At 39.2% G+C, this 24,755-nt stretch overlaps 3 protein-coding genes and 1 non-coding gene across 18 annotated transcripts in view; all 4 read right to left on the reverse strand.

Annotated features, from left to right (window-relative positions):
- Nucleotides 1-238: 238 nt before the first annotated feature.
- On the reverse strand, nucleotides 239-8,346 carry gdi2 (GDP dissociation inhibitor 2). Its single transcript, XM_057324754.1, has 11 exons — nucleotides 8,213-8,346; nucleotides 4,540-4,647; nucleotides 3,956-4,055; nucleotides 3,549-3,683; nucleotides 3,041-3,239; nucleotides 2,722-2,853; nucleotides 2,511-2,610; nucleotides 2,241-2,412; nucleotides 1,996-2,140; nucleotides 1,839-1,893; nucleotides 239-1,512 (listed from the first exon to the last, which is right to left on the reverse strand). Exons 1-11 carry the CDS (start codon nucleotides 8,255-8,257, stop codon nucleotides 1,357-1,359), a joined length of 1,347 nt encoding a protein of 448 aa, XP_057180737.1. The 5' UTR covers nucleotides 8,258-8,346; the 3' UTR covers nucleotides 239-1,356.
- A 573-nt stretch (nucleotides 8,347-8,919) lies between these two features.
- Nucleotides 8,920-11,032, reverse strand: ankrd16 (ankyrin repeat domain 16). Of its 2 annotated transcripts, none has more exons than XM_057323598.1 (7): nucleotides 10,642-11,032; nucleotides 9,979-10,199; nucleotides 9,837-9,879; nucleotides 9,658-9,766; nucleotides 9,421-9,582; nucleotides 9,269-9,347; nucleotides 8,920-9,150 (listed from the first exon to the last, which is right to left on the reverse strand). In XM_057323598.1, exons 1-7 carry the CDS (start codon nucleotides 10,914-10,916, stop codon nucleotides 8,996-8,998), a joined length of 1,044 nt encoding a protein of 347 aa, XP_057179581.1. In that variant the 5' UTR covers nucleotides 10,917-11,032; the 3' UTR covers nucleotides 8,920-8,995. The 2 variants fall into 2 exon arrangements, with proteins under 2 accessions (XP_057179581.1, XP_057179580.1); XM_057323597.1 differs by having other exon boundaries at nucleotides 10,582-11,032.
- trnay-gua (transfer RNA tyrosine (anticodon GUA)) lies at nucleotides 10,416-10,503 on the reverse strand. Its single transcript is given in 2 exon segments — nucleotides 10,416-10,451; nucleotides 10,467-10,503. It is a non-coding gene; the product is annotated as a tRNA-Tyr (tRNA).
- An 88-nt stretch (nucleotides 11,033-11,120) lies between the features above and the next one.
- The window catches only part of pcloa (piccolo presynaptic cytomatrix protein a), a 46,141-nt gene continuing 32,506 nt past the window's right edge, over nucleotides 11,121-24,755 (reverse strand). For 3 of the 14 annotated variants that reach the window (XM_057323590.1, XM_057323589.1, XM_057323585.1), the window contains 16 exons: nucleotides 23,568-23,676; nucleotides 23,377-23,438; nucleotides 23,091-23,284; nucleotides 22,951-23,001; nucleotides 22,254-22,384; nucleotides 21,543-21,569; nucleotides 21,112-21,205; nucleotides 20,270-20,341; nucleotides 19,814-20,063; nucleotides 18,486-18,671; nucleotides 17,123-17,284; nucleotides 16,246-16,387; nucleotides 15,994-16,049; nucleotides 15,059-15,193; nucleotides 14,736-14,881; nucleotides 11,121-14,345 (listed from right to left, as the gene is read on the reverse strand). In XM_057323590.1, the coding sequence (XP_057179573.1) occupies nucleotides 14,202-14,345; nucleotides 14,736-14,881; nucleotides 15,059-15,193; nucleotides 15,994-16,049; nucleotides 16,246-16,387; nucleotides 17,123-17,284; nucleotides 18,486-18,671; nucleotides 19,814-20,063; nucleotides 20,270-20,341; nucleotides 21,112-21,205; nucleotides 21,543-21,569; nucleotides 22,254-22,384; nucleotides 22,951-23,001; nucleotides 23,091-23,284; nucleotides 23,377-23,438; nucleotides 23,568-23,676 (1,961 nt within the window). In that variant the 3' untranslated portion in view covers nucleotides 11,121-14,201. Of the gene's footprint in view, nucleotides 14,346-14,735; nucleotides 14,882-15,058; nucleotides 15,194-15,993; nucleotides 16,050-16,245; nucleotides 18,341-18,485; nucleotides 18,672-19,813; nucleotides 20,064-20,269; nucleotides 20,342-21,111; nucleotides 21,206-21,542; nucleotides 21,570-22,253; nucleotides 22,385-22,950; nucleotides 23,002-23,090; nucleotides 23,285-23,376; nucleotides 23,439-23,567; nucleotides 23,677-24,755 lie in introns of those variants that run through there. The other 11 variants (XM_057323586.1, XM_057323588.1, XM_057323587.1 and 8 more) reach the window with 11 other exon arrangements.

Genomic DNA, 24,755 nt, shown 5'->3' on the forward strand with positions numbered 1-24,755 from the left:
TTTTTTCTGGACTAGTGGACTACAAATGATTAGAGATACACAGCAAATGTTCAACAAACTCAGAAAAAAGTAACTCATCTAAAATCATAATTTTATCCTCTACACCAAACCCTGTTTTAAAACACCCCTTGACACAGTAAAATGCCAATAACGTATTATTAAAATTAAAGTTTTCTTTGTAGTGTGCTGTACGGCTCGTCCTTTGAGCAAGTTGAAAGAAATAACAGAAACACTCAAGTTTTCCACAAGTTAACATTTTTACTTTGCAGTACAGAAATCATTTGAGCCCCGTTCGTTCAGCATTTGTTTAAAACATCGGTGACATTTTTGCGCAGGGCCATGGTCATGTCAATACTGCCAGACATTTTGGTCCATTCTAACACATCAGAGGTGTTGAGAACTTGGCAGATACTACCTGCTTCTCTGTGCGCTCTGAGGTGAGGGAGAAGGCGAGCTCCAACACACACTAGACAAGCAGATTCCAGACTAACAGTTAAGCAGCTTTTCCCATTGACGTGTGATAACCTTCCTGTTTAGTGGCCTTAAAATCACGCATTACCCATCAGAAAAGAGATGCAAGACAAAGCTGAAGAAAACGCCATCAAACTCCCACCCTTCCAACAAGTAGCACAATTAACAGCTAATAGGGGGTCCGAATCACATCAGCGTATTGCGAAATGAATACTGCATGGTTGGACACAGGTTACATGAACGATTACCTACACTGTGTGTGCTTGATGCTTCCATTCAAAGTGTAAACGCAGGAATAGGAGATATATTGAGAACAGAAGATTCGTAACTAGTTGAAGCACCAGTTGTAATTTGTAGGAAAATAGTATGTCTCCCTGGAAGTTATCTTCTAAGTAGATAGTTTTGTCTGAAAATAACTTGAGAAAAAAACATGTGCTGTTAACCTGACAGAACTCAACAGATCATATCACTTCTTTCACCAGTCGTCTGCTGCTTACCATGTTCAAAGAAAACACCAATTTTTTTCAAATACAGATTTCTTCACATCACTTGAATACATCTGATCATTTGGCATATTTGGACTTAACACATACCATGTCTAAGCACGCTGAGATAAAAATCTCATGATGGTAACTGAATATAGGGCATTGATATACAATCGGTGCAACATATATCTCATTTCCTGATTATAAAAAGCAGACTGGCAGAACCTTCTCCCCCTCTCCCCCTGAAAATGCTAAATTTGTAATGGTTTACATGAAATTCCATTATGGGCAAAACATACACGTGCATAGCCAGCTTGCCCATTTTTCTTTTTTTTTTCTTTTTTTACATTAAGATTATGATCGTCTGAATATGTGATATTCAAGAGCAGCTGGAGCTGGTTTACTGGTCGGCCCCGTCTCCGAAGATGTCGTTCTTCTTGCGTTCCATTTCGGCAAAGTCAAACTCTGTGCCCGTCATTCGCTTGTAGATGTCTTTGATGTCATCGCAGGTTGTTTCGAAGTGGGTTGTGGCATCATAGGAGCGAGAAATAAAGATCTAGGAACAGAAAAAAAAACATGAAATTGACCAAAATACACTGATATTATAGGGAATGATCATCATAGGTGAAAAATTTGACTAATCTTTCCAAACTAAAATGTACGTAATTTCTGAAACAGTCTTTCACTATGAAACATTTCACGATATGGACGTAAATACGTTACAAAGGGGTTTCATGTTGTCTGTAAAACACTTTATATATCACGTGAACGCAATGCAGAATATGCAGACACTTAACACTTTGAATCTCAAATTGAGAGGAACTATAAACACAACTTGTTTCTTATTGCTTACAATAACAGTGCTGCATTCTGAGGACCTACCTGACTGTCCAATCCCATGTCAGTTGGTGCGTGCAGGTCACTAATGCTCACAAACCTGCAGAAATATCATACGTGGTGAGCTAACCTTCTATATCTGATGACATCAAAGTATGTTTCAGAGATCAGTAAGCACACACACAGACAAACACAAACGTACTTCTGCTCAACCGGTTCCAGAAGGTCTAGGGCTGGTTTGATCTCTTTCTCGGGGTCGTTGGTTTCCACAGTGGTGCTGATAATGGCCACATATTTACCCTGTGCTGCCACATTGTGTGCGTAGGAGATCATGCACACGTAGATGTCTGAAAACAAATTAAAAAACAAGATTTTTATTAAAACCCTACAATGCATTTACATTTGCAAGTTTGGCAAAAGCATAATGTGGTTTCCTGTCAAACTAACCGTGCTTCCTGTTGACCTGATTCTGAGGGATGATGATCTGGCAGGAGTTGGCATCACTGGTGCTCTTGATGGGGTGGCTCATGATGCAGATGACCCGGATGACCTGACCAACCTTCTTGGCTTGGTCCTTGAAGTAGCTGGGGTCGCAAATCAGCTGCTTACAGCGTGCAATCTGACCATTAAGAAGAATGATATTGACGTTTCATGCTCATTCGGGAGAGTAATTTGGTGTCATGCTTGGATTCCACAACTTGCACCTCTACAACTCACCTCTCCTTCCGATTTGACGCCCACCACTTTGCCGTTCTCTATGACAATCTCCTCAATGGGCTTGTTTAGCATGTATGTTCCTCCATAAATGGCACTTAATCTGCAAGTGACAAAAACAAATTAATGAAGCATTGCAAGTCAAGCACATACAGGCTTAAAGTGATGTGAAACTGAATGTAACGATCAAAGGAAGTATGTGGTGAAAACTCACCTGGCGAAGCCTTGGGGCAGCTCTCCCAGGCCATAGAGAGGGTACAAATATGGACTCTTTCCATACCTCGCCAAAGACTCACTGTACAATTTAATCCTGTTTATCGTCTCTATGCAGGGCTGATCCAGGTAGCTGGATGGACACATGCAAACAGGCTTAACTTCAAGTGACAAACATGCTGCTTTTGTTTGATTTTACAACATTTTGTTACCTTACTACCAAGTACAGTGGACTAAATATGAATAAAGTTTTTGAAACAAACAATATTCTTTAGGTTCTGTTTTGAAGTGGAGGTTAAAATAAATAATTTTTGACGTACTCATCTGTGCGGTACAGAGCGAGAGCGTGGCCTGTGAAGTCCACAACATCCTGCCCGAGGTCAAACTTTTTGTACACATCTCGCATGGTGGTCTTGTTGGGGTCCACACCCTCCAGGGTCTTTGGGTCATTCTGATCAAAGTTGGCAACAAACACAAGGAACTTCCTGAAACGTCTTTTCTCAAAAAGTCCCATGAGGCCTGAAAGAAAATTAACACATTAAAATAATTTTTCAAGCATCAGCCTTAATGGCATAAACTTTATTTTGGTGGTGGAACGATAATGGGTTCACTATTCAGTTATATGTTGCATTTCTCATTTAGCATGCAAGCATAAAAGAGGAACTTCAAACTGTTTTACATGCCACAGAAAACACAATCCACTATAAAGTTCATCAAAAAGGAAGCAATGTAGGATGTCTAAAATCATTCTTCCTTTTTAAACCACGCTCAAAACACGCCAAGCAAAGGTAATGTGGAACAATGTCTCAACCCTCAAATGTCACTTACTGGATGCCAGTGCTTCTGTCTCAGTGGAGGGCACTTTGTAGATGCTGCCCTTTTTGTAGACGAAGCTGCCCTCGATCACTTTAAAGTCCAGGTAACGCGTCACCTGTGTGATCAGCAGCATACGAACCAGCTGACCTATGACAAAAAGGTGAAATACGCTCTAAGATCCTTTCAAAGAAAGCCTGAATTATCTTGGGGGCCAATGAAAAATATATTTTTGAGCCATTCGAGTGTAAAAGAAAACGGCCAAGGTACAAAATAAGTGTAACTGTGGTATCCAGCAGTTTCTGGTGCTGAGCTTTCCAAAACATGCTGTGTTTTTGACACTATCTTTGGCTTGAATTATAGATTCCAGGAAGTTATGACAAAAGTGTAAATAGACAGAGTAGGATGTTGTTGCTTTGTACCGTTGGCCATTAGAAATTTTGGAATGAGGTCCACGTTCCAGTCGCGGCCTTTCCCCATGGAATCAGGAGGGCTGCCTGGAAGGCTGAAACGCTTGAACAACTGTGAACAGACGGAGAGAGGGTGTTAGTGTGGGATGATCACAGGCTTGACATTCACTATCAATCCAAGCTGTTCAAAAACCATGTAAATGCCATGCGCCACACAATAGTGCTTAGCACAGGAAGCTCGATTTCACTACCTTTGTATACACAGCACATGCATTTCTCTTGCTTCATCTGCGATCTTTGATTTAGGTTTCACTGCGCTCAGCGCAATGTATTGCTATATCTGCAATACAAGGTATCACGGAAGCATAAAAACCTTTTGGGAACAGCCATAGTGTCCTATGATGCCTTAAAATGCTGACTACATAGGCACCTCACTAGTATTTGGAAAACAAACCGTTTCTGCACAACATCCGAATATTTCCCCAAGTGAGACATTCAAAGCAGTATATACGGCTGTCATCTCCCTTCATGCTACTTTTCCTCCTCATGGAGATTTAAAGAAGAGCTGTAGGGTCAGAGGTCAACAGGAGACTTACATCCTCCAGGGGGGTGATGGAGGCACTCTCCCCGCCATAGTACGAGTTCCTGTCCATGTGCAGCACCTTCTTCCCCTTCACGGACATGATCCCAGACAGGATGCATTCCTGCAGGAAACACAGCAGAGCAGCGTTAATACAATCTCAGATACAAGCAGCAAGGCCTCATTTTAGACTGAAAATCCTATTACATTACAAAAAATTGATGGAATGTTAATGTGGCTGGTTGGTATTTTGGGAACACATATAGATAAAAAAAACTTAATCGTAAGTTGCTTTGGATAAAAGCATCTAGCAAATATAAAAGTAATGCTCAGCAACATGTATTCAAATGTCTTTTTCCAGTGTTCTCAAACAAAGCTTGCATTATTTATTGTATAGAACAATACAAGCAGGCTCAGATGTTTTTAAAACAGGCCATATCACATGTTTTACTTGTTTTTATAGGAGATGAAACGTCCCGTATGCTTTACATTACACAAATTCCACAGCCGGAACAGAGAGCTCTCCTTAATGTAGCCTGTTTATCATTGCAGCTGTAAAAAAATAACCAACTGAACGAATAAAAGACATAAACTGAACAGGTACCTAACTAAGGAAGACTGAATTAAGGCCTTAAACAAGACTTTGAATACCACCCAAAACGATAGAAGCTTTGGGTCACACTGGCAGAGCAACAACAACTACAAATAATCATGCCAAAAGCTGTTTTGTAATTGTGCATTAAGACTCCAAAGTGCAATAAATTCAGAAATCGGTATTAAAGACAGATTAAGAGTTAAGAAGTCTTGCAAAATCAACTCCAGATTCACATTACACCCCATTTCAAGGTTGGAATTTGAAAAAGACTGAACCGTTCATTCTTCTCACATGACATAATAAAACATAACAGATCATGTGATGAGCGAACTTTACATGCAACGCAGACCACAGAACACCACCATCCACAAAAACACACTCTTAATGACATTAACAACAGTAACTCTTTAGCTTTTTGTCATTGTGGGCGGGCTCACCGATCAAATCACTCATTGGGGTTTGCAAGCAAAAAAAAAATGTTCAAAAGGAAAATGACTCCTTTGTATCAGAAGGATCAAGACCTTTGGCAGTCAGCAACATTAGTGTAATTTATGTTCATGATAACAGCAGGATCCATACTTCTGATATTTAACACAAAGCTATTGAATGTGACACTCTATTATCAAAAAATATGAAGTTTTAACCCCCCCCCCGTCTGTGATTGATTTTGTGGATGGTGTCCAAGCCATCCTAAGCCAAACCCAAACTAATATATAAAAACAGCACCTAAGCTTTGGAATCGTGTAAGCCAAACGGTGGTTAAAAGAGTTTTCAGCCTTTTGAGGTGTCTGAGGATACAAAACCTGCTGTTCTTCACTGGAAAAAGTCATTTCTCATGCCAACACTGGGCAAAATCAAAGTCCTCACAAATGTCCATGACTCAACAAGAAAACCATCTCTTGGCTCAAACAAGGGGACCGCCTAGGAAAAGGCCACAGTAAGAGTGAGTTTTAAAGCAAAGTTGTTTACATGACTATGGACTAAAGTCAAAAAGCTTCTTTAACAGCAATAAGGGTTAAACGTTAACAACCTTTCTAAACTTGAGAAGCCTTCTGCTTCTCAATACGGAATAAAGTCAGACTATGACATTCTATGGCTCTTTCAAGGTCTTCGACACCTGCAGTGATCTTGAGATTTGGCTTCATATGACTTGAGAATGTCAGCACGTTATTTCAACAAACCAAGCTTCCCTTTGCATTTTGAATTCAACTGCATTCCGCAAGCTCGATCATCCTGCAGCCTATTTGATTTCTCTGTTGTCTTTAATCTATGCCTGTCAATTCACTATGAATGATTCACCACATTATGCAGAGAATTAGTGGCACGTCCACAATAAGAGACAAGCCCAACACACATTATAAAGGCCAATACAACGAAAGCTGCCACGTTACAAAAAAACACTCATTTTTACTCTTGTGGGCTTCTCACATCCAGTCAGTACACTAGCCTGCTCAGCCTAAAGGGATTATGCAATAAACCATGTAATACCAAAGCTGTACTACGTTCAGAGGAACATGGATTCAGGAACTGTGAGGAATTCCTCATAAAAAGCCAAAAGGACACATGTCGCTCATTCATAGTGCTCACATCACCACCATAAAACAGTTTACCATTTTTGTCCGATTTGCAGAAGTAAACATAAGATGTCACTCTCGGTTCCTCAGCAAAAGATAGGCCAACGCCTTTTAGCCAAATGCACTCTTTCAAAACATGTCTTTGGTTATCTTTCCAGTAAAATGTATTTTGGTTATTTTTCTCTGTTTAATAAACAAACTTCATTAATTCATACAAAAGTGCATCCTAAACATCCAAAACCAGTAAGCCTTCGAAAGCACACTTGACAGTGAAAACATTACTATTTTAACTATCTTACTATCAAAACGTATGTGGCAATAAATTAACTTATTATTTTATGAAGGTCTAGAAGGGTGATGAGCAATAGACAAAACTGTGGACTTGATCCTACTATTATGACTGTTAGAGGGAAGCTATTCAAGGACCGTCCCACAAAACAAATTACGACGTCTGTAATGCAAAGTACAGTTGAAGTCGGGAGTAATTCTCATCACGGGTTTTTCCTGTCAAGCTAGATGTATAATCTCTATGTAAAGATTTACATGCCACAGTCGTAAATGCGCTGGATGATTTCATTCAAGAGGCCAGAGGATATAGGTTATTTATACACATTTAACTTGTTTTGTAAACATAACACAACTTTCAAAAAATTGTTTGTAAATTTGAACTAGTTTCTTACCAGATCAAAACACAAGCTATTACTTTAGACGGTAACGGACTGAAGCAATGAGGATTCTGTCTGTTTTGAGGGTGTGGTTGTTTACCGACCTATATAAGTGAAAAGAGTCATTTAAAAACTGGGCAGAACACTACTTCGCATTTCATTTTAAAGAAACAAGATGAATGTAATCCTCCACCCTTAAAATAACTATTAAGTCAGCCTCTTGTTGACCACCTTGGTAACGTTACTGCGGATCGTTCACCACTATCATGTTTAGAAGTTAATATGTAACATTACGTGTAAAATAGATTTTTTTAAACAACATATTTTAAATAAGCAATTCGTAATCATTTATAAGTCGGCCTCAAACAGACCCCATGCTGATTAACGTTAGCACTGTCAAACCTGCTGAATGCAAGAAAGCCACAGGAATAAAAAAAAACATATCGAGATAACAAAACGACATTCAAACAACAGCTTTTATAAGGCGTAACAATAATTACATGAAAATTAAAATGCTTTAGGACAATAGCCTAACGTGGTCATAAAATAGGGTACATTTGAAAGCGAGGCCTGCCAGACAGCGTTAGCTGCAGCACTGAGCGCCAGCGGCTAGCATCATTAGCACGATACTAGTTAGCACATAGGCTAATTAACACATCTGATAGAGTTAGAATGGACGCGGATTAGCATGTCGCTAAAATGAGCTTTTTCATAAATAGCCTGCTAGACTGAGCAGTCCGTTTACAGCACCGCCTAGCAAGACCGAAGCACACTTTGACTCTGCATTTTGTGCAGTTACAAACTATTCAAGCATGCGTAACGGGTTACAAAATATCGTATTCATAAATTAGATACCGTTAGCCCAGTTCCCAGCACGATAACATCGTATTCTTCATTCATTTTTCCTCGTCTTTAATCCCCTTTTCCTGTGCGTAGGGCCGAAGAAAATGGAGATCTTGCAAAGATGGAAATGAAAGAAGTGCACTGTCACGTCACCCTAGTGGGTGTGGCGGGAGTGGAAAGGGTGAAGACGTTATTCTTTTTCTGAGACACGATTGGTAGACTGTTCAGTCTATCACTGGAATCATTGAAGGGGGAGGAACTCATCAAATGTGGAACAAAACAAGTGGTGCTCGCTGGAGCGGGGTGCGCAGAGCTCGCGCAGCGCTGGCATGTCATCGGCGCATAAACCGAGCCGCGACACCGTTTGAGTGTTCTTTTGTAAAAGAAAACTGTATTTGTTATTCTTACTATTGCTTCTATTAACTAAGAATATGTACAACATATTTACTTGGGGTAAATCCGTTTTTACAGATTTTTTTTATTTTGGAGAAATGCACGTTCTTTAATAAAACACATAATCACAATAAACATAATACAACTTGATTGTCGTACGGCTTGATTAAGTTTAGAATCGAAAACTAAACTGAAACTAGTATAAAGGTATTCTTATAATAATCGAAAGGCTACAAAATTTAATCACAGTTGTTTGCCTCAGAAAAAAAATATTGGATAGAGACTTTAAATATGTAAAGACAAAAAAAGAATACATTTGCCGCATCATTTCATGAGAAAAATGTTTATTTTGCACATGATTTAAAGCAATAATTTATTCATAGTCTTAGATCTGGTCAAAATTTACATTTCAAGACTTTCAAACACCTTTCTTATGTCAGGTTTTTTGGCATACTGTCTGGCTGTATTGCCGGCATTGTCTTTGGTGTCTGAAAGTCCCAGTTGTAGTAGCGTCCTAACAGTTTCTGCATGCTGGCCAATGCTTGCCATGTGTAGAGCTGCAAAACAGACAGAGCAGTTTGTACATTGCATTCAAAAGTAATATCCAATTCAAGATTTTTTCAATTAGGTAAGAAATGCAGTGTTGTGAACCCATACAGTGTACAGTAGTTTTACCTGATCTTTCTTTTGTGTCTCTAGCATGCAGATCGGCGCCAAGGGCAAGCAGGTTTTTTATAGTACCCGTGTGACCTTCCTGAAAAATGAAGAATGAAAATTAAAAAAGATGAAAGAGATATATGTAGATAGATGTTATATGTGCAATTTACCTTAGCAGCATAGTGCAGTGCTGTCAACTCCAGCTTTGTGGCTCTTCCGTTTACATCGATACCAAGATTACGAACAAGAAAAGACAGCGCCTCCTCCTGAGCTGTCACAGAGGCCTGGTGCAAGGGCTGAGCTCCGAGAACATCAACCTCAGAGGCAGATGCCTATGCATATCCATAAACAGAAATATAAGCCATCTCAATACATAGGTGTATATTAATATTGAGTCTCTGCCTTACTTTGTGATTCTCGAGTAGCAATTTAGCTATAGCTATATGTCCATTCCTTATGGCGTCCATAAACGGTGTGACTCCACAACTATCTTTCCCATCAGGCACATAGGAGCACCTAACATGAAAACAGTATTAGCAATATGAAAAGGGATACTGTAATAAGTATTACTGTATACGCAAGTTACCTCTCAAGCAGAATCTTAACTGCATCCTCACAGCCATGCAGAGCTAGGAACAGATAAGAAAGATGATAAATAAATGCATGACACACCGACACAGAAGTCTGAAACTAACAAGGTGTTTCTATTCATTCCTGTTGTTGCTTACCAGCAGTGTGGAGAGGTGTCCTGCCAGTTTTACTCGTTGTATTCCACACCTCTGGTTTGGCCAGTAGGAGGTGCTGTATGATGGCTGGATCTCCTTCTCTGCATGCGATGTGGAATGCGTTCCACCCATCCTTGTTCTGTAGCATTGGGTCCGCACCGTGATCCAGAAGCTCGGAGACGACGTCAAGGTTCCGTCGGGTACAGGCCATCATAAGAGGAGTCCTAGTTTTTAATGTGTGACATTTATTACACGTGCAGAATCGCAGTGCATTTAAATGTAATTGGACCCATAGGAATCAACAAAGTCGTATTGCATTGAACTTGCTCAATTGTTCAATTACTGAACAACAGCTTTACAAATAATGATTAATGGCAGTATTAAAACTCGCACTAATGTATTACATTGATAAACAACATCATTTGTTGAGCAAAAAAGTTTCCTTCGAGCCGGATTCGAACCAGCGACCTAAGGATGCCAGTGATAAACCTCTACAGTCCTCCGCTCTACCAACTGAGCTATCGAAGGCGTTGCTCACTTCTATGCATCCTGCTAACATATCCTTTCAGAACATAGTTGTAAACCCTGATCGAATTTATTACATACCAGTCTGCTTTCTTTAAACTGTCTATTTTTGTTCCTTTGGCAATAAGATATCGCACGCACCCATAATGACCCATGGAAGAAGCCTCATGCAAAACTCTTTTGTAGTCGTTGTTGTACACCTCAATGTCCATGTCCAACTCGTCTACCAGATAACGTAAAATGTCCAAATGTCCGTATCTCGCAGCATAGTGCAATAAAGTATCTCCAGATTTCCCAAAATGTGTATAGATGACAGACTGCTTGTTGACGTGGTCATTGAGTTGGTGTCTAACTGTGCACAGCTCTCCGTGTTGAATTGCTTTGATTAAATGCTTTAATGTGCTTTCTTCCTCCATTTAGTTCAATTAAAGAACGATAAACAAAGCACATTTAATTGCAATAAACGCACTGCACGTAGCACCGAAACAGAGGAGTCGAGGAGCACGAACCATAGCTAAACACTCTTCAAAATAAAAGCCCTATCATTGTAATTTTAAAATAAACATTAATTTAGATATAGATAGACAGATAGATGTTCACAAAATAATTCACCTCTGAAGGAATTTTACATTATTTAATATTTAGACTTGTGGCAATAGCCTTTTATTTGACGGTTCACGAGCCATAGAAAGAACTCTCTTCAAAATAAAAGTCTCATTTTCATTTTAAAATTAGATAGTTAGATAGATAGACAGACAGACAGACAGGCAAACATACTGACAAACAGATAAATAAGTGTTTACAAAATACTTAACCTCTGGGAAAATGTTACATATATTATTTAATATTTATACTTATGGCAATAGCTTTTTATTACAGCACAATTTGCATAATTTATCAATACCGTTTGTGTACAACCACAAAAACCATGACAGTTGATTTTTTTCATCAGTTTACATTAAGTGGAAAACCAGACAGATTATACAAGCATATCTTTGTACAGTCAGCATACATATTTAGGTCTGATTGAAGTTTCATAATTTTTATCTGTTTGTAAATAGAATCTGGACACAAAAATAGTATGAACAAACCAACAACAAAACATGCAACATCCAAAGTGAAAACACCATACGTTTCCTGATTCTACTTGAGACATTGAGGTCAGCTTCTGTTCTTTATTATACATGGTTACATTTGTGTCTGTTGTGCGGGTCAAGTCCAGTTCATCGAGACTAGTATGGGGAAGCTTTTACCATAGTGCATGTACAACATGTAACACACAGATCAATTCACAATCGCTCCGTTCCTTTCCCCACACAAATGCTTTTTTTGAACCACAAAACTAATAGAAGATTGTACAAAAGAAAAATCTTTTATTTACACGGCTTTTTTATTATTTTTTAGGAGTGAGAAATTCAGTGTGGTGAAGTGAGATTTGAGCATGCTTTGATTATAAGAAAGTGGCTGTGTTTATTACAATGAATTAAGTCACATTTGTTCAAATGACCACTTGTTATATGATGCTTTGATCTCATCTAATTTATAAACATAAAAATTAATAAAACACATTCTGGGAGATCAGAATATATAGTGAAAGCTGAGCATTTCTGTAGCTAGTGCAATGAGTAACTAAGATAGCTTGTTCTTCCAGACTGCAATGGCCCATGACGAACACAACATGACTAGTCTGCTATGATCTTGTAAACACTCATTTTTTATGTACATTGAAATTCTCAAAACAAGCGGTTAAATAGTTACGTTTGGTAAGTTAATATCAACTTTTCTTTTTTGCAAACTTATTGTTACATGACCCTAAAATAGCAAAAATTGATAAAACAAGCATCAAACAAAAGACACAACCAAATATGTAAAAACAAACACCATTTTTCACATGGAAAAACATACAAAAATAAAAAAGTCCTTATTCATAATGCTTTATCTGTTCTCTGACCACTACATGATCGGTACACCAGATGTCTTTTAAATTGCATAGAATAACATATACAGAACCTGTGGATTTTGGTAGTCTCAACCCTTAACCCTGGACAATTAAGAGATTTCTATAAGGAGTGATGTGCCTGACACGGAAAAGATTAAATCCTATGGGAATGTATGTGTAAAAGGTTGTATCCACACTAATTAAAAAAATATATACGTAATTACTTAAAAAATCAATACAACAATAATGGCAATGGATTTAAGGGTATTTATCTGCACTGAATGGTCAGGTGGTCACAGTTTGGAAAGTATGAGATGGTGTGCTCAGCATTTAAATGGAATCTGTGCTTTTAAACAAAAAACATGTAAACTAAATACATAACTGCAGTTATCCATAATAATTTGTTAAACTTAAAAATGAACATATTGTGATGTCATCACCCAGATCCTCATTGTTATCGCACGTGATATAAGCATCATGCCTTTAAGAATAAAGATCAGCCTGCTTAGGCCATAGATCAGCCAATAACATTAAAGTATTACAAGGCTATTCACAAAAACCTGAGTGTTTAAGATTCTGTTTTATAATAAAACATAATAAAAATATTGTACAAGACATATGAGAAAACAATTCGACATCCAGACAGACACTACATTAGCCCATTAATTCTAAACTTTGATAACCAAGAGGGACTGATGGGTATTCATTTGTTTTGTTTATCGACCGCAATAAATAAACTCTTCTTTTTTGAGCAAAACCACTACATTCTTTAACTGCTAAACATGAAGTGCAACTCATATAACGAAACATTTTCAACTGATGCTGCGAATTGGAGATATGCCGTCACATTCATCAAATGAATTAACAAATCAAACCATTTAGCAAACAGGCTTATTTAAGCATTTCTTTCAATTAATCCTATTCATTTCCCACAATGCACCATCTTTAGCTCAGCAGAATAAAAGAGAGTTTGTTTGACATTTCAAGGATTAGGTATCACACAAACAAGAAATAATTCTTCTGTGAGTTTAAAGGATGAATTACCATACCAGCACAACAAAATCATCACAACACCCAATAAATCATATTTCATTCATTTATATCTGTCTATAATATACCATAAAAGTTTCTTCTAGACCATTAATAATATGCTTTAAATATCTGTTCTGTCAACACACAGTAACATCTGAGAGAAAGCAAGATAAATATCTAAAACTGAATTTGTCTGTATCATACAAAAATAAGGTATATGATATCTGTCATCTGTAAATAATCACAATTATAACATCCTCATATGATTGATGCACAAACATTAGACTTGGTTCCACAAGTCAATGAATAAAAGGGACAAATTACTAGAAATAAATGGTTAAACTTTCATTCTAGCATCTGTCTTTTGTGCCCCGATTTACACATTATTATACAATTATATAATACGTGTACATAAAAGTGTGAGTAAGTGCGATTGTGGGAAAAAGTATTCTTGTTAATGTAGTCTAGACATACGCTTGTGAACGCACACACTGGATACGATTTGCACACGTGAGAGCGTTTTCTACCTTTCACATGTTTCTTCGAACCCATGGTTTACTCTCCTGTAAACACTGTTATTCACCTGTTTCTCCATGGCTTGGGTTAGCACAAGCACACGTGCCTGTGCAACCGAGAAGCCAAGTCTCTGCCTACAAATTCAACAAGAGTATGGCGGAGATCAGCGACTCCACGTCCTTGTCTGTCCTCAAGCCGCGTCCACCCGTCTTCTCTAGGACTGGATCTGAGCTGTGCTGGCCAGCAGCTTGTGCCAGCTCACCACCCGTTTCCGCAGGTCCACCTTATCCAGCCACACGTACGCCTCGCCGATCAAGGTCTTCTTTACGAACTTGCCGCCGTTTGAAACCAGAAAGAGCTGCGGGGATAGGAATCGCATGTTTGAATGCATATCAAGTCAGGACATGAATGGAACGGTTCATCCAAAAATGGCAATTCTTTCATTATTTATTCACCCTCATGTCCTGATGTCTCTCATGTCCTGTATGACTTTCTTTTTTCTGCAGAACGCAAAAGATGATATTTTCAAGAATGTTGATAACTAAACAACATTGGACCCCATTGATTTCCATTACATGGACACAAAACTACAAATACATTTTCAAAACATCTTTTGTGTTCCACAGAAGAAAAAGTCATATACAGGTTTTGAGTGACATGAGGGTGATTAAAGGATGACAGAATTTTATGTGTTTATATGTGTCGCCTTTGGTGGACAATGAGCATTATTTTATTCGACATTACATACTTGAATGGAATGACCAGTTGGATTCATGCAGAAGCGAAAGGTTTCGTTGAAAGAGGGTTCGCGATCATGGCGACACACTCTGGTCTTCTTCTTGATTATTCTCTTCTGAGTGGCCACATTTACAACATACAGCTTCACATACAGGTCTGTAAAACATATCATGAATTGAAAGTCATATTCAATGTACTATGCATGTTCAACATATGCGAAAACAGGAGTTTAAACTTCGTTTGCAAGCACTAACAAACTGCTATTGCATTTAACTGCCTGACAAATTGAAATCTGCTATTATTAGTAAGTGCATATGTCTTGTGTCTTGTCACCTGGGAGGTGGTCGGGAGACTTGAATTTATAGGTGATGTTTCTGCACTGTAGGATCTCAAGCACCAGGTGTTCACCTTCTGTTTTCATCTCCTTTTTTAGGGCGATCTTGATCTCCCCCATCACCTGAGTTTTACCTGAAACCCACACAGAAACATCTTAATATCTATATTATTAATAAGAGTCAAAAATGCTTTACTCACTTCAGCTTTTAGATTTAGATTTAGATTTAGATTCAATTTATTGTCATTGCACATGTACAAGGCAACGAAATGTGACCTCTGCATTTAACCCATCCAGAGAGTAGTGAACACACGTATCCCCGGAGCAGTGGGCAGCTATCACTGCAGCGCCCGGGGAGCAAGTAGGGGTAAGGTGCCTTGCTCAAGGGCACCTCAGTTGTTACCCGCCGGCCCTGGGAATCGAACCGGCAACCTTCTGGTCATGAGTCCGACTCTCTAACCATTAGGCCACAACTGCCCACAACTGCCACAACTTTACAATACTGTACTAACATTTAGAGTAACTTACATAAAACAGTACTCAGCCTTACAAGCACAATTCACTTTGGAAATACAGCTGTGTGTGCTATGGCAAGCATTTTCACTAGTAAAAATGTGAATTCTTGATATCAACAATGACGTCATCACTCGCAGAAATGTGCATTCTTGATATCAAAAATTGAATTTCAACTAGTAAAAAACGTCATTCTTGATATCTGTAATTGCATTTTTACTAGTTAAATATCACAATAGGCTGCCATTCAAATTCAATTTCAGATATCAGTAATTCGTTTCTTACGTGTTAAAAATCTTATTTCAGATATCAGAAATGCAATTCTTACTAGTAAAAAACATAATTTTTGATATCTCAAAATATGGAGATACGAGGTTTCAGAAGGACAGCAGCGAAATGTAAAAAGTCATGCAAATATTACCCTCCGACTCGCCATGAGCAGATTTCACTGCTTCCATGCCGTTTGGAATCTTTCCACTAAAAAATAAAACAACATCGGGTTTCCGCAAGAATGCCACAAAATAAGGACAATGTAAAATGTAAGAACAACTAATTATACAAATTAATAAATGTTTATCTACATACCAGCACCTTTACCAGAGTGAAGAAAATAAAATCTTAAATTGAACAATTTTATAAACATATTTAAAAAAACAAAGAAAAAAACACTTACAATCTAGGAACCTGGAAAATGGCACTATCCACCGCATTGGTCACGCCCTCTTCATCCAACAGGCTAAAGGCACTGCCGCTCAGACCGCTGTCCAATGAGGCTGCAGTAACAGGAGCATCACCAGATCGATGGCTGCGGGATGCTGTTTTTGAAGTGGACTATATGAGTTGCATGAGTCACGTTCACTATTGACATAACTGTGTTGCCTGGCAACTATTGTTTTATAGGAAGCGAAGGGGCAGGGGTTGATCTCCACGCATTCACCCCATCAAACACACAGAACTATAGATACTAGCGTTGCTGGCAACATTTAAAGAAAGCATGACAGTACACCATAAATAGAAATATCACAGCACAGAGATATGCTAAGCACACGACAGAAGCTGAAGCTTAGAAAGACAGAACACATTTTAAAAATGTTTATTAGTAATTTGCATGTTTGTGCCCGAGTAATTAAATAACGCCGATTCTGTTATAGTTTTACTTTAAAAGTTGAACTACTTATATTTGAGCAACTGGGAATTTTAATGTGTTTTTATAATGTTGATGCATCTGGTATTGAGTGATGAGTGATGGTTGGATGTGGGATGCGTGACATTTCAGCACGTAATTCATGCACACAGTCTTTCCAAACAGACTCGGCAACACTAATACCAGGCGACATACTAAACTATCTTAGCGGTAATAAAGTTAAGCATTAATGTTCGGTCCTGGTTTTAGCACGTTGCGAGCCTGTTGAACCAGACTGAGTCTCGCTGCATGAATTTCCTGTGAAGTGGCAAGATTGTCCTCGCTAGTTCCGCTACAGATGTGCGTTAGTAACTCAACATCCTCTCTCTCTCCCACATCGGCAATCATACGAGACGTCAACTCTCACCTCCGTCCGGCTGCGGCCTCTCTTCCGACAAGGCTTTCCTGAGGGTCAGGTGAAGGCCGCCTGGGATCTCATTGGCCGGCGACTCGGACGGGGCTCTCTGAATGGTGAGCACACCGGGTACGCTGTGCCTGTGTTGCCTCAGGGCGAGGCGGTCGTTTTGGGCTGGGGTCGTATACCAGCCACAGTGGGGGGGAGGTCAGGAGAAGTTTGGAGAGGGGAGAAGGGAGGCGAAATGGAGACTCAGAGTATGAACTAGTCACAACACGGACACCACCAGCTTTACTGTAGGTCAGAGTCACGGGCTTGGGCTCAGTGCGTCCACTGAGGTGCAGTGTAGGCCAGCGAGAGCCGCAGAGAGGGTGGAGGCAGGATGGGATGGTGCAGGCGGAGGCCACATGCACGGCCGTCTCGGTGGGCAGAGGAGCAGCTGCTGAAAAGCCGGCCATTTGGGATAGAACACAACTCGATTGGACAAATAAGGAGGTGTTTAAAAAAAGAAAGGGGGGCTGTCCTTAGGGGCTCAGGTGGGGTTAGGCTCCGGTGGGTAAAACTTAATGCTAAATGTGCTGACAAGGGATGTCTTATTCTGGTCTTTACATTTTAATAATGCGATAAGCTGAGCTGTTTTTACTTCAACAGTAGGAAATGCACAAGTAGTCAGAGATTTCGGCACGTCTATGTGTCGAGTTAGATCTTCTCACAGCGTTTGAGAAGCGGCTTTACTTTGTTTGAATAAGATTGAGCACAGTTAAGGTCAAAACAGTTCATACCATTAATTAATATTTAATAAATACTTTTATCCACATTGACTAACACATTGACAATTCTCATTCCCTGGGTATCGAACTTATTACCTTACCAGTTGATGCATATTTAGTTGTTTCCAAAGTCAAATGATGCGTAAGGATGCTTTAAAACTGCAAAAATCGGCATCGTATTTTATAAAATTGTTCACAATTATAAATTAAGAAATAAATTAAAAACAGACTGATTCTTTGGAGACATAATACAGATGATCTCTGTTACTTCAATGATATTTATTATATTTTGAATTTGAATATTTGATTAAATTATTAGCCAGACTAGAAATATATATCAAATATATTTAAATATGGCTTCGGAGTTATAACTGCTGAAAAGTATGCTAAAAAGTAATAAAAGGAAAACAGGACTGATCCAATACGTGTGCGCTGGTAAGGAGGATGTGACGTGAACAGACTGTGACCACACAGGGGACCAGAGGAATATCAAAGGGAGAAAACAGAAGGAAAGGAGGAAAAAAGGGGAGATGAAAACAAAAAGGAGGAGGAACAGATGAGTGCGGAGGCAGCCATGCTGTGGAGGTTTTATTTGCGTCGTTTACTTGGTTGCTGGCGAGGCTGCTGGCCGGCAGCTTCGGTTGATGCTGCATTGTCAAGGTGTGCCCGGGCCGTGCCGCTTTTGCCGTGAGCACGGGGGCCTCCACGGGGACGGGCTTGGCCCTCGGAGAGGGACGGCTTCGATGTGCTGGGGCTACTGTGAGATTTCTCAATAGTGGGGACCTGCGTGTCTAAAACAACCAGAACCCAATTACCACAAGGGCTGTTTCATTCTCTACTTTAGACTTATTGCTGCTTTACTTTATCTGTTTATATTCTACATGAAGTACAAGTATTATTTCTTTAGGTTATTTGAAATGATTGAGTCTCCATGTACACTTCAGGTCATCTACGGTGCCCTAGTTAGCATCTGAACAGGCTGCTTCCTGTCTAAGTGGCCCTGTCACACCCTGAGTGAGGTGGCTGAAGTGAAGCGCTGGTGAGCTCAGCGCTTTTGTGAACTGAACACACATATATGGAGAGCAGGAAGCCAAAGCTAGGAAGCTTGAGTAATATATAATGGAAAGATCACGTGAAGGACAGAAAAAGAGAAGAGAGAATGGATAGAAATGACAGCAATAGAGGGATGAAGACAGTGCAGAAGACGAAGAGAGGAAAACATCACAACTGAAAGAGTGCAAAGTGAAAGTGTTTTTCTTGATCAGTATTTTTGTCTTGATTTTCAATAAAAATATTCCTTAAAACATCCTTAAAATAAATGTATACTAGAAGGAAAATGAAGTAAGACAGAGAAACTTTACATTGCCTTAGATCAGAGATTAGAGAACACATCTTGATAAAGAAAAACTCTGATTTACTCATGCAAATGAACGTTCTAAGAATATTTTGGCTACATTTTAAAGAAAGTGAACGAGAAATGGGACTGTTCTCCAAAAATGGTCCAAATGATTATGTACTGTGTTCCAAGTCTTCTCAAGTCACATAATAGCACATGTGAGGGCAAAACCAAAGTTAGTAAGAGATGAAAGTACTTTTGGGATCTTTGTTATCTTTCAAAGCTAGAATCCATAATCCAATTATTAAGCACATAAAAAAATCTGTGTACCTTAATTTATAACAGTAAGATTATAATGATTTATAATTGAATTGTCGAGTTTGTGTTCATTTGATATCAACCCACGTTTTGGATAAATTTGCCAATTTGCCAGTGGGCTTAGAAAAACGTAACTTTATTCAACTTTAAACAACCTTGTCTTGTGTTTAAGGATGTTTAGATATTTGTCCTGGAAAAATACTGATTATGAAAAAGATTTTCTTGCAGTGAAAGAGTGAGAGACGTTGCAGAGTGATGGCATGCCACGTTCGTTCCTACCCTTGGAAGGGTCGGGGAAGATTCCGTGACTACGGCTCTTGATGACGGATGATCTGGGCGAGTCGTCTTTGCTGTGGCTGGAGGTTTTCGGCGAGTGCTGGCTTCCATGTCCTCCGTGAGGTTTGGGCGAGTGTTGGCGACCATGTCCCGAGTGAGAACGGCGATGATGCTCACCGTCGCTCTGCTCCTTCAGAGGCAGCCATCGGGGGACGTTGTCCAGGTGAGAGGTGTTTGACAGGTCAATCAGTACCTATACACACATATAAAGTTTTGTGAAATGAAACCATGCATTTATACAAGCTCAAAATATTTTTTTATATAAAAGACTACTGAATGTATTTAATTGTAAAATGTAATTTCTAAGGCATTCTTTTTGCATTTTTGCCCCCATTAATTTTCGACTTTGGATACAATGGACCAGATGCGTCTTCACGGTTTGTTTAAAAAGTCTCTCACCTCTCCAAGAAAGTCATTGGCGGAGCTTTTGTCATAGTCCCACACACTGACCTCCAACGTCTTCTTCCTCAGCTAACCACACACAGCACATCATCAGCATCTTTATCATCCGTATCTATGTAGAGTTTTCTATAAACATCTTTAAAACAAGATAAACTACGATACACAGTAGACTCAAAGATTTATTTGTTCAGTCTCATTTTTTTCATATTAAATATAAATAAGATCCAAAAAAACATAACAAGATACACAAGTTTAATCCAGATGGTTTGGGGGAATTCAGTTAGTCTTCCTACCGTCATTCTAGCTTCTGACTTTCTATCTCAATTAAAACCCATTCGCCTCGCATCAATAGTGCGGTTAAAACGCATCAATCACATCTGTCAGCGGACGCCTTAGAGATCTGAAGACACTGAAGGAGATCTACGGTCTTAATTAGGCTTAAATACGTCTGGGAGACTGAAGACTTTTCTTTGTTTGCACCAAAGCCTTGGATTGTCTCCGAGGAGTCTGACATAATTGAAACCTCAAAACCGATGTGGAGTTTTGACAGTAAAAAAACATCTCCCATCAAAGTGAAATCAGATTTCTCTTGGCTTTTCTGACATCTGATATGATGAAAGTGCAACGTTTTCGGGAACAACGTATTATTGTAAAGGTAATACAAAATAAAACATCAATACTTGGCCAGAAAGAAGTGAACATTTGTCTTTTCTTGAATCTCTGCAGAAACTGGTGATAAAATTACAATATACGTTGCATTAAACACTAATTGTATTACATCATATTACATTTTTACGATGTTTAATAGCTAATAGGAGTCAGATAGAGAAAAAAATCACCTGTTCCAGGTGTATGTTTTTGTAGATGACAGTTTGGTTCCACTCCGGGTTCAGACTCTTCTGGGCGTGTTTCGACCTTCTTTTATTCTCGGCACTGCAATTGTATAACACACCACAAGAGGTCATCCTGAGGCACGAGTAGAAGACCACAGACAGGTTTTTCAGTCAACTAAACACTAGTCACCCCCACATTGATGGCAAATGTTTGCTGTCTATGGAAAATGGTTTGCACGATGGAAGAATCCTAGTATAAGCCCACTTGTGTTGCAGTGACCTTATACTACATTGAGAAAATGATCAAATGTTTAATGATGAAAGAAAAGGCAAACGAAGGCCCTGTAAATCAATAAAAGTGATATCATTTAGCCATTCTTGTCCGAGCACGGCCGGTCTTGTATAATATGCTGGTACTATAGTAAAGAATCACATACCTGGCATTCTGCACAACCATGACCTGACTGTGAAGATCCAGCATGCAGCAAAAACAGACAACAACCAGTGGTGAGTGAAAGCCTGTAAGTGTGTGTGTGTGTGTGTGTTTGCGGGTAAAACTGTTTTATGCAGTAGCTCATGCATTCATGCCCTTATGGAGCAGAGAGATGGACAGCTCCTGTTCCCGAAGATTCAATCCAGGTACTGCATGAACAGATGAGTGCCAAGAAATGGTCCAATGCACACACACACTCAACAATCGCTATCATTTTACACACAAACAGATCTGGCATTGATTTTCTCTATTGCTGACTCACTGCACACACAAACATGTGGACACACACACACACACACACACATATTTGAAAGATGCTCACAGGGCTTAGACAAATGACGCTCATCTTACAGACTTTGTGCTTATCAGATCTCGACGTTCCGTTTTAATTTTAAGAAAGCCACGTTAGTGTTTAAAGAGATCTGATATGTTCGAATCAAACATCTAAAAACCTAACTAGCATGTCATGTGTTAACACGTGCATGGCCAGAGTTTTGACTTGCATGAAGTCAGCTCCCCATTGCAGCTTATTCTAACCAAGAACCGCCCAGAAAGAAGACAGACAAACCGGTAAAGTTGACTTTTTTAAAGCGTGATGTTTAGAGGTGGGGTCACTCTGAAAAGTGAAAGTTTTAAGTTGAGTTTGACTACTTACCCTCTACCTGGCAGCAGGTAAACTTTAACAAATGGATCGGAGTAGCCGTTATTGTCCCGGGGTGCCAGATTTCGCGCTTGAAGAACGTGGACGATGAGATTGCCCAGCTGTTTGTCATAATTTATCTGAAGCTGCAAAATGAAAATGAAATCATCCACGTATGAAAAGTGTGTTCTATGATATTACTAATAAGGAGCATATCGCTGCTGTCGGGTGGAAAACGTATATCTCCACAGCTCTTTTTAATATGTTTCACTAGTTAAATATTTGTAAAACATAAGGGCAACCAGTAGTAACGTTTTTAAAAAACAAATGATAAAAACTAAGAAATATGGAGATACAAGCCCCTTTGACAGTGTTGATATTTTTTACACTTATATATTTAATATATAAATTAAGAGTTCCTTAGCAAAAACAGATTCATTTCATTTACTAAATTATATTCATTTTCATCAATCATGTTTTTATTGTGTTATGTTTTTGTGTTTTATTGTGTTAGTTTTTAGTATTTTTGAGTTATTATTACTTAACAAAAACAACCCAACTGCAATTTAATTGATATTATTTGAAATGCACAATAGAAAAACATGATTATTTTAACGCTTTTGCAAATAAACTATTTAAAAAAAAAACATTTCAAAACTAAAAAAACAGCATACAGGTTTTAAGCATACAGGTATTTGTAAGACATTTCTACCTGGATCTCTCCTGATACTGGGTGGGACTGAGTTTTTGCAACCTCAGAGCTCTAAAAATGAAAATCACAGCATTATAATTAATATAAGCATCAAACAAAAATATACGCATGTTTGCATGTTTCATATGCGCTCGCCGGACCTTGCTGTGGCGTTTCTTGCTTACAGAAGGAGACCCGGGTTGGCCGGGGCTTGGAACTGCACTGGACCCAGTTGATGCTGATGGCTTATCCAGAGCTGACGTAGATGAGGACGGCACCTGCTGCTGAGACACTTTCTGCAACTCTGCAGCCAGCTGCTTAGGGTCCACACCTGGGGAGCGCGGAGGTCTGTCACCTATATATTTAAAAGTGCAAATCATTGGTTTAGCGAATACAGAACCAATGAGGTTAACCAAGACATTGACGTCAGATGTGCTGTGTTCTCACCTTTGATCTGATCTTGAAGGTCGAGGTGTGAGCTTTCAGAATCAGACAGCATGTTTAGGTCTCTAGAGATGGAGAGAATTTCGAGAAAAACAAAACAAAGCGTTCAATTCAATCAATGACAATGCAATTTGACATTATAATGGAGAAATTGCACCCTTTAGAACAAGTAGAAATGTGAATCCGACACTCACAGTCTGATACAAATCTCTGCCTCTCCGACCTGATGACCTACCAGACCCTGGACTTCCTCGTACGTCTTACCAGTCAAGGAAATGCCGTTCCACTCCAGAACTTGCATTCCTACGCAAACAAACAAGAAGGTATAAAAATCAGCCATGGAAAGCGTTTCATTCTCCGCCAGCTGGAGGACAAACTGTTCTACACACTGCAACGCCACACTGTCGGCTCTTAAAATAAAACTTGTTATTTCCTAAAAAACCCTGTGAGAAAGGAAGAGAAATGCTCACGGCAAACACAAACTCATGCCCAAACCACTCCGATGGTGCACTTACACAGATGAAAGCGTGTCTTCAGGTAGGCCAGGTAAGATCTCTTTGGACGTTTTAAAGCTCCCGCTTTACGGTTGATGCTTGGACTCCCTGGAGGTCAATGTTTATGGTGTGTGTTATTTACAGTACATACTGTATGTGTGTTATTTGTATGCACTTAAAGTTAATGTAGTTTAACGTTATAGTGGAACTGTGCTGACCGTATGTATACACTAAGCAAGAAGAAACATTAGACATTTAACTGCTTCAGAACAGACGGGACAAGAGAGAAGACAAGAGTAAGCATGAGAAGATGAGATCAAATTAAATGAATGAAAAAAAGGAACAGATATGAAAAAACTAGAAAAGATATGATTAGACGAGAAGATGAAGGCAGAGGAAAGGAAGGAATACGAAGCAATATCTGACTGGGAGGAAGACAGATGAGAAGTGTCGGTCACAGTCAAAGCTCACAATGTTCTCCCACAATGCCCAGCTGATGTATATGGCCTCATAAATAAGCTTCTGTATGGACAGTCACTCCACTCCCCCCAGCTTCACTTTCTCATTCGCCACCCATCCCATAAATTACCACCTGCAGAAAGCAGCACAAAAGCGGGAGCCAAGCAGACCTAATTTACAACGCACTCTCGCCCTCCGGGGAAAGCAAGCGTTAATGTCTTAGTCACAACTGAGATCAAAAGAGCTTGTAAAATTCGGCTCTATCAAAATGGCTGAAACAGTCTATCAAAAAGTCCACAGCAGTCATGCGATTGTGAAAGTCTGTGAAAGGTTTCTTCCAATTCGATGACAAAGTTTAGCCGTCAGCCATCATTGGGTGAAATTGTCACAATGGGGTCGATTCCAACTAGGTAAAGTGTACAATTACAT

This window comes from Triplophysa rosa, linkage group LG24 (assembly GCF_024868665.1).
Source record: "Triplophysa rosa linkage group LG24, Trosa_1v2, whole genome shotgun sequence".
NCBI lineage: Eukaryota > Metazoa > Chordata > Actinopteri > Cypriniformes > Nemacheilidae > Triplophysa > Triplophysa rosa.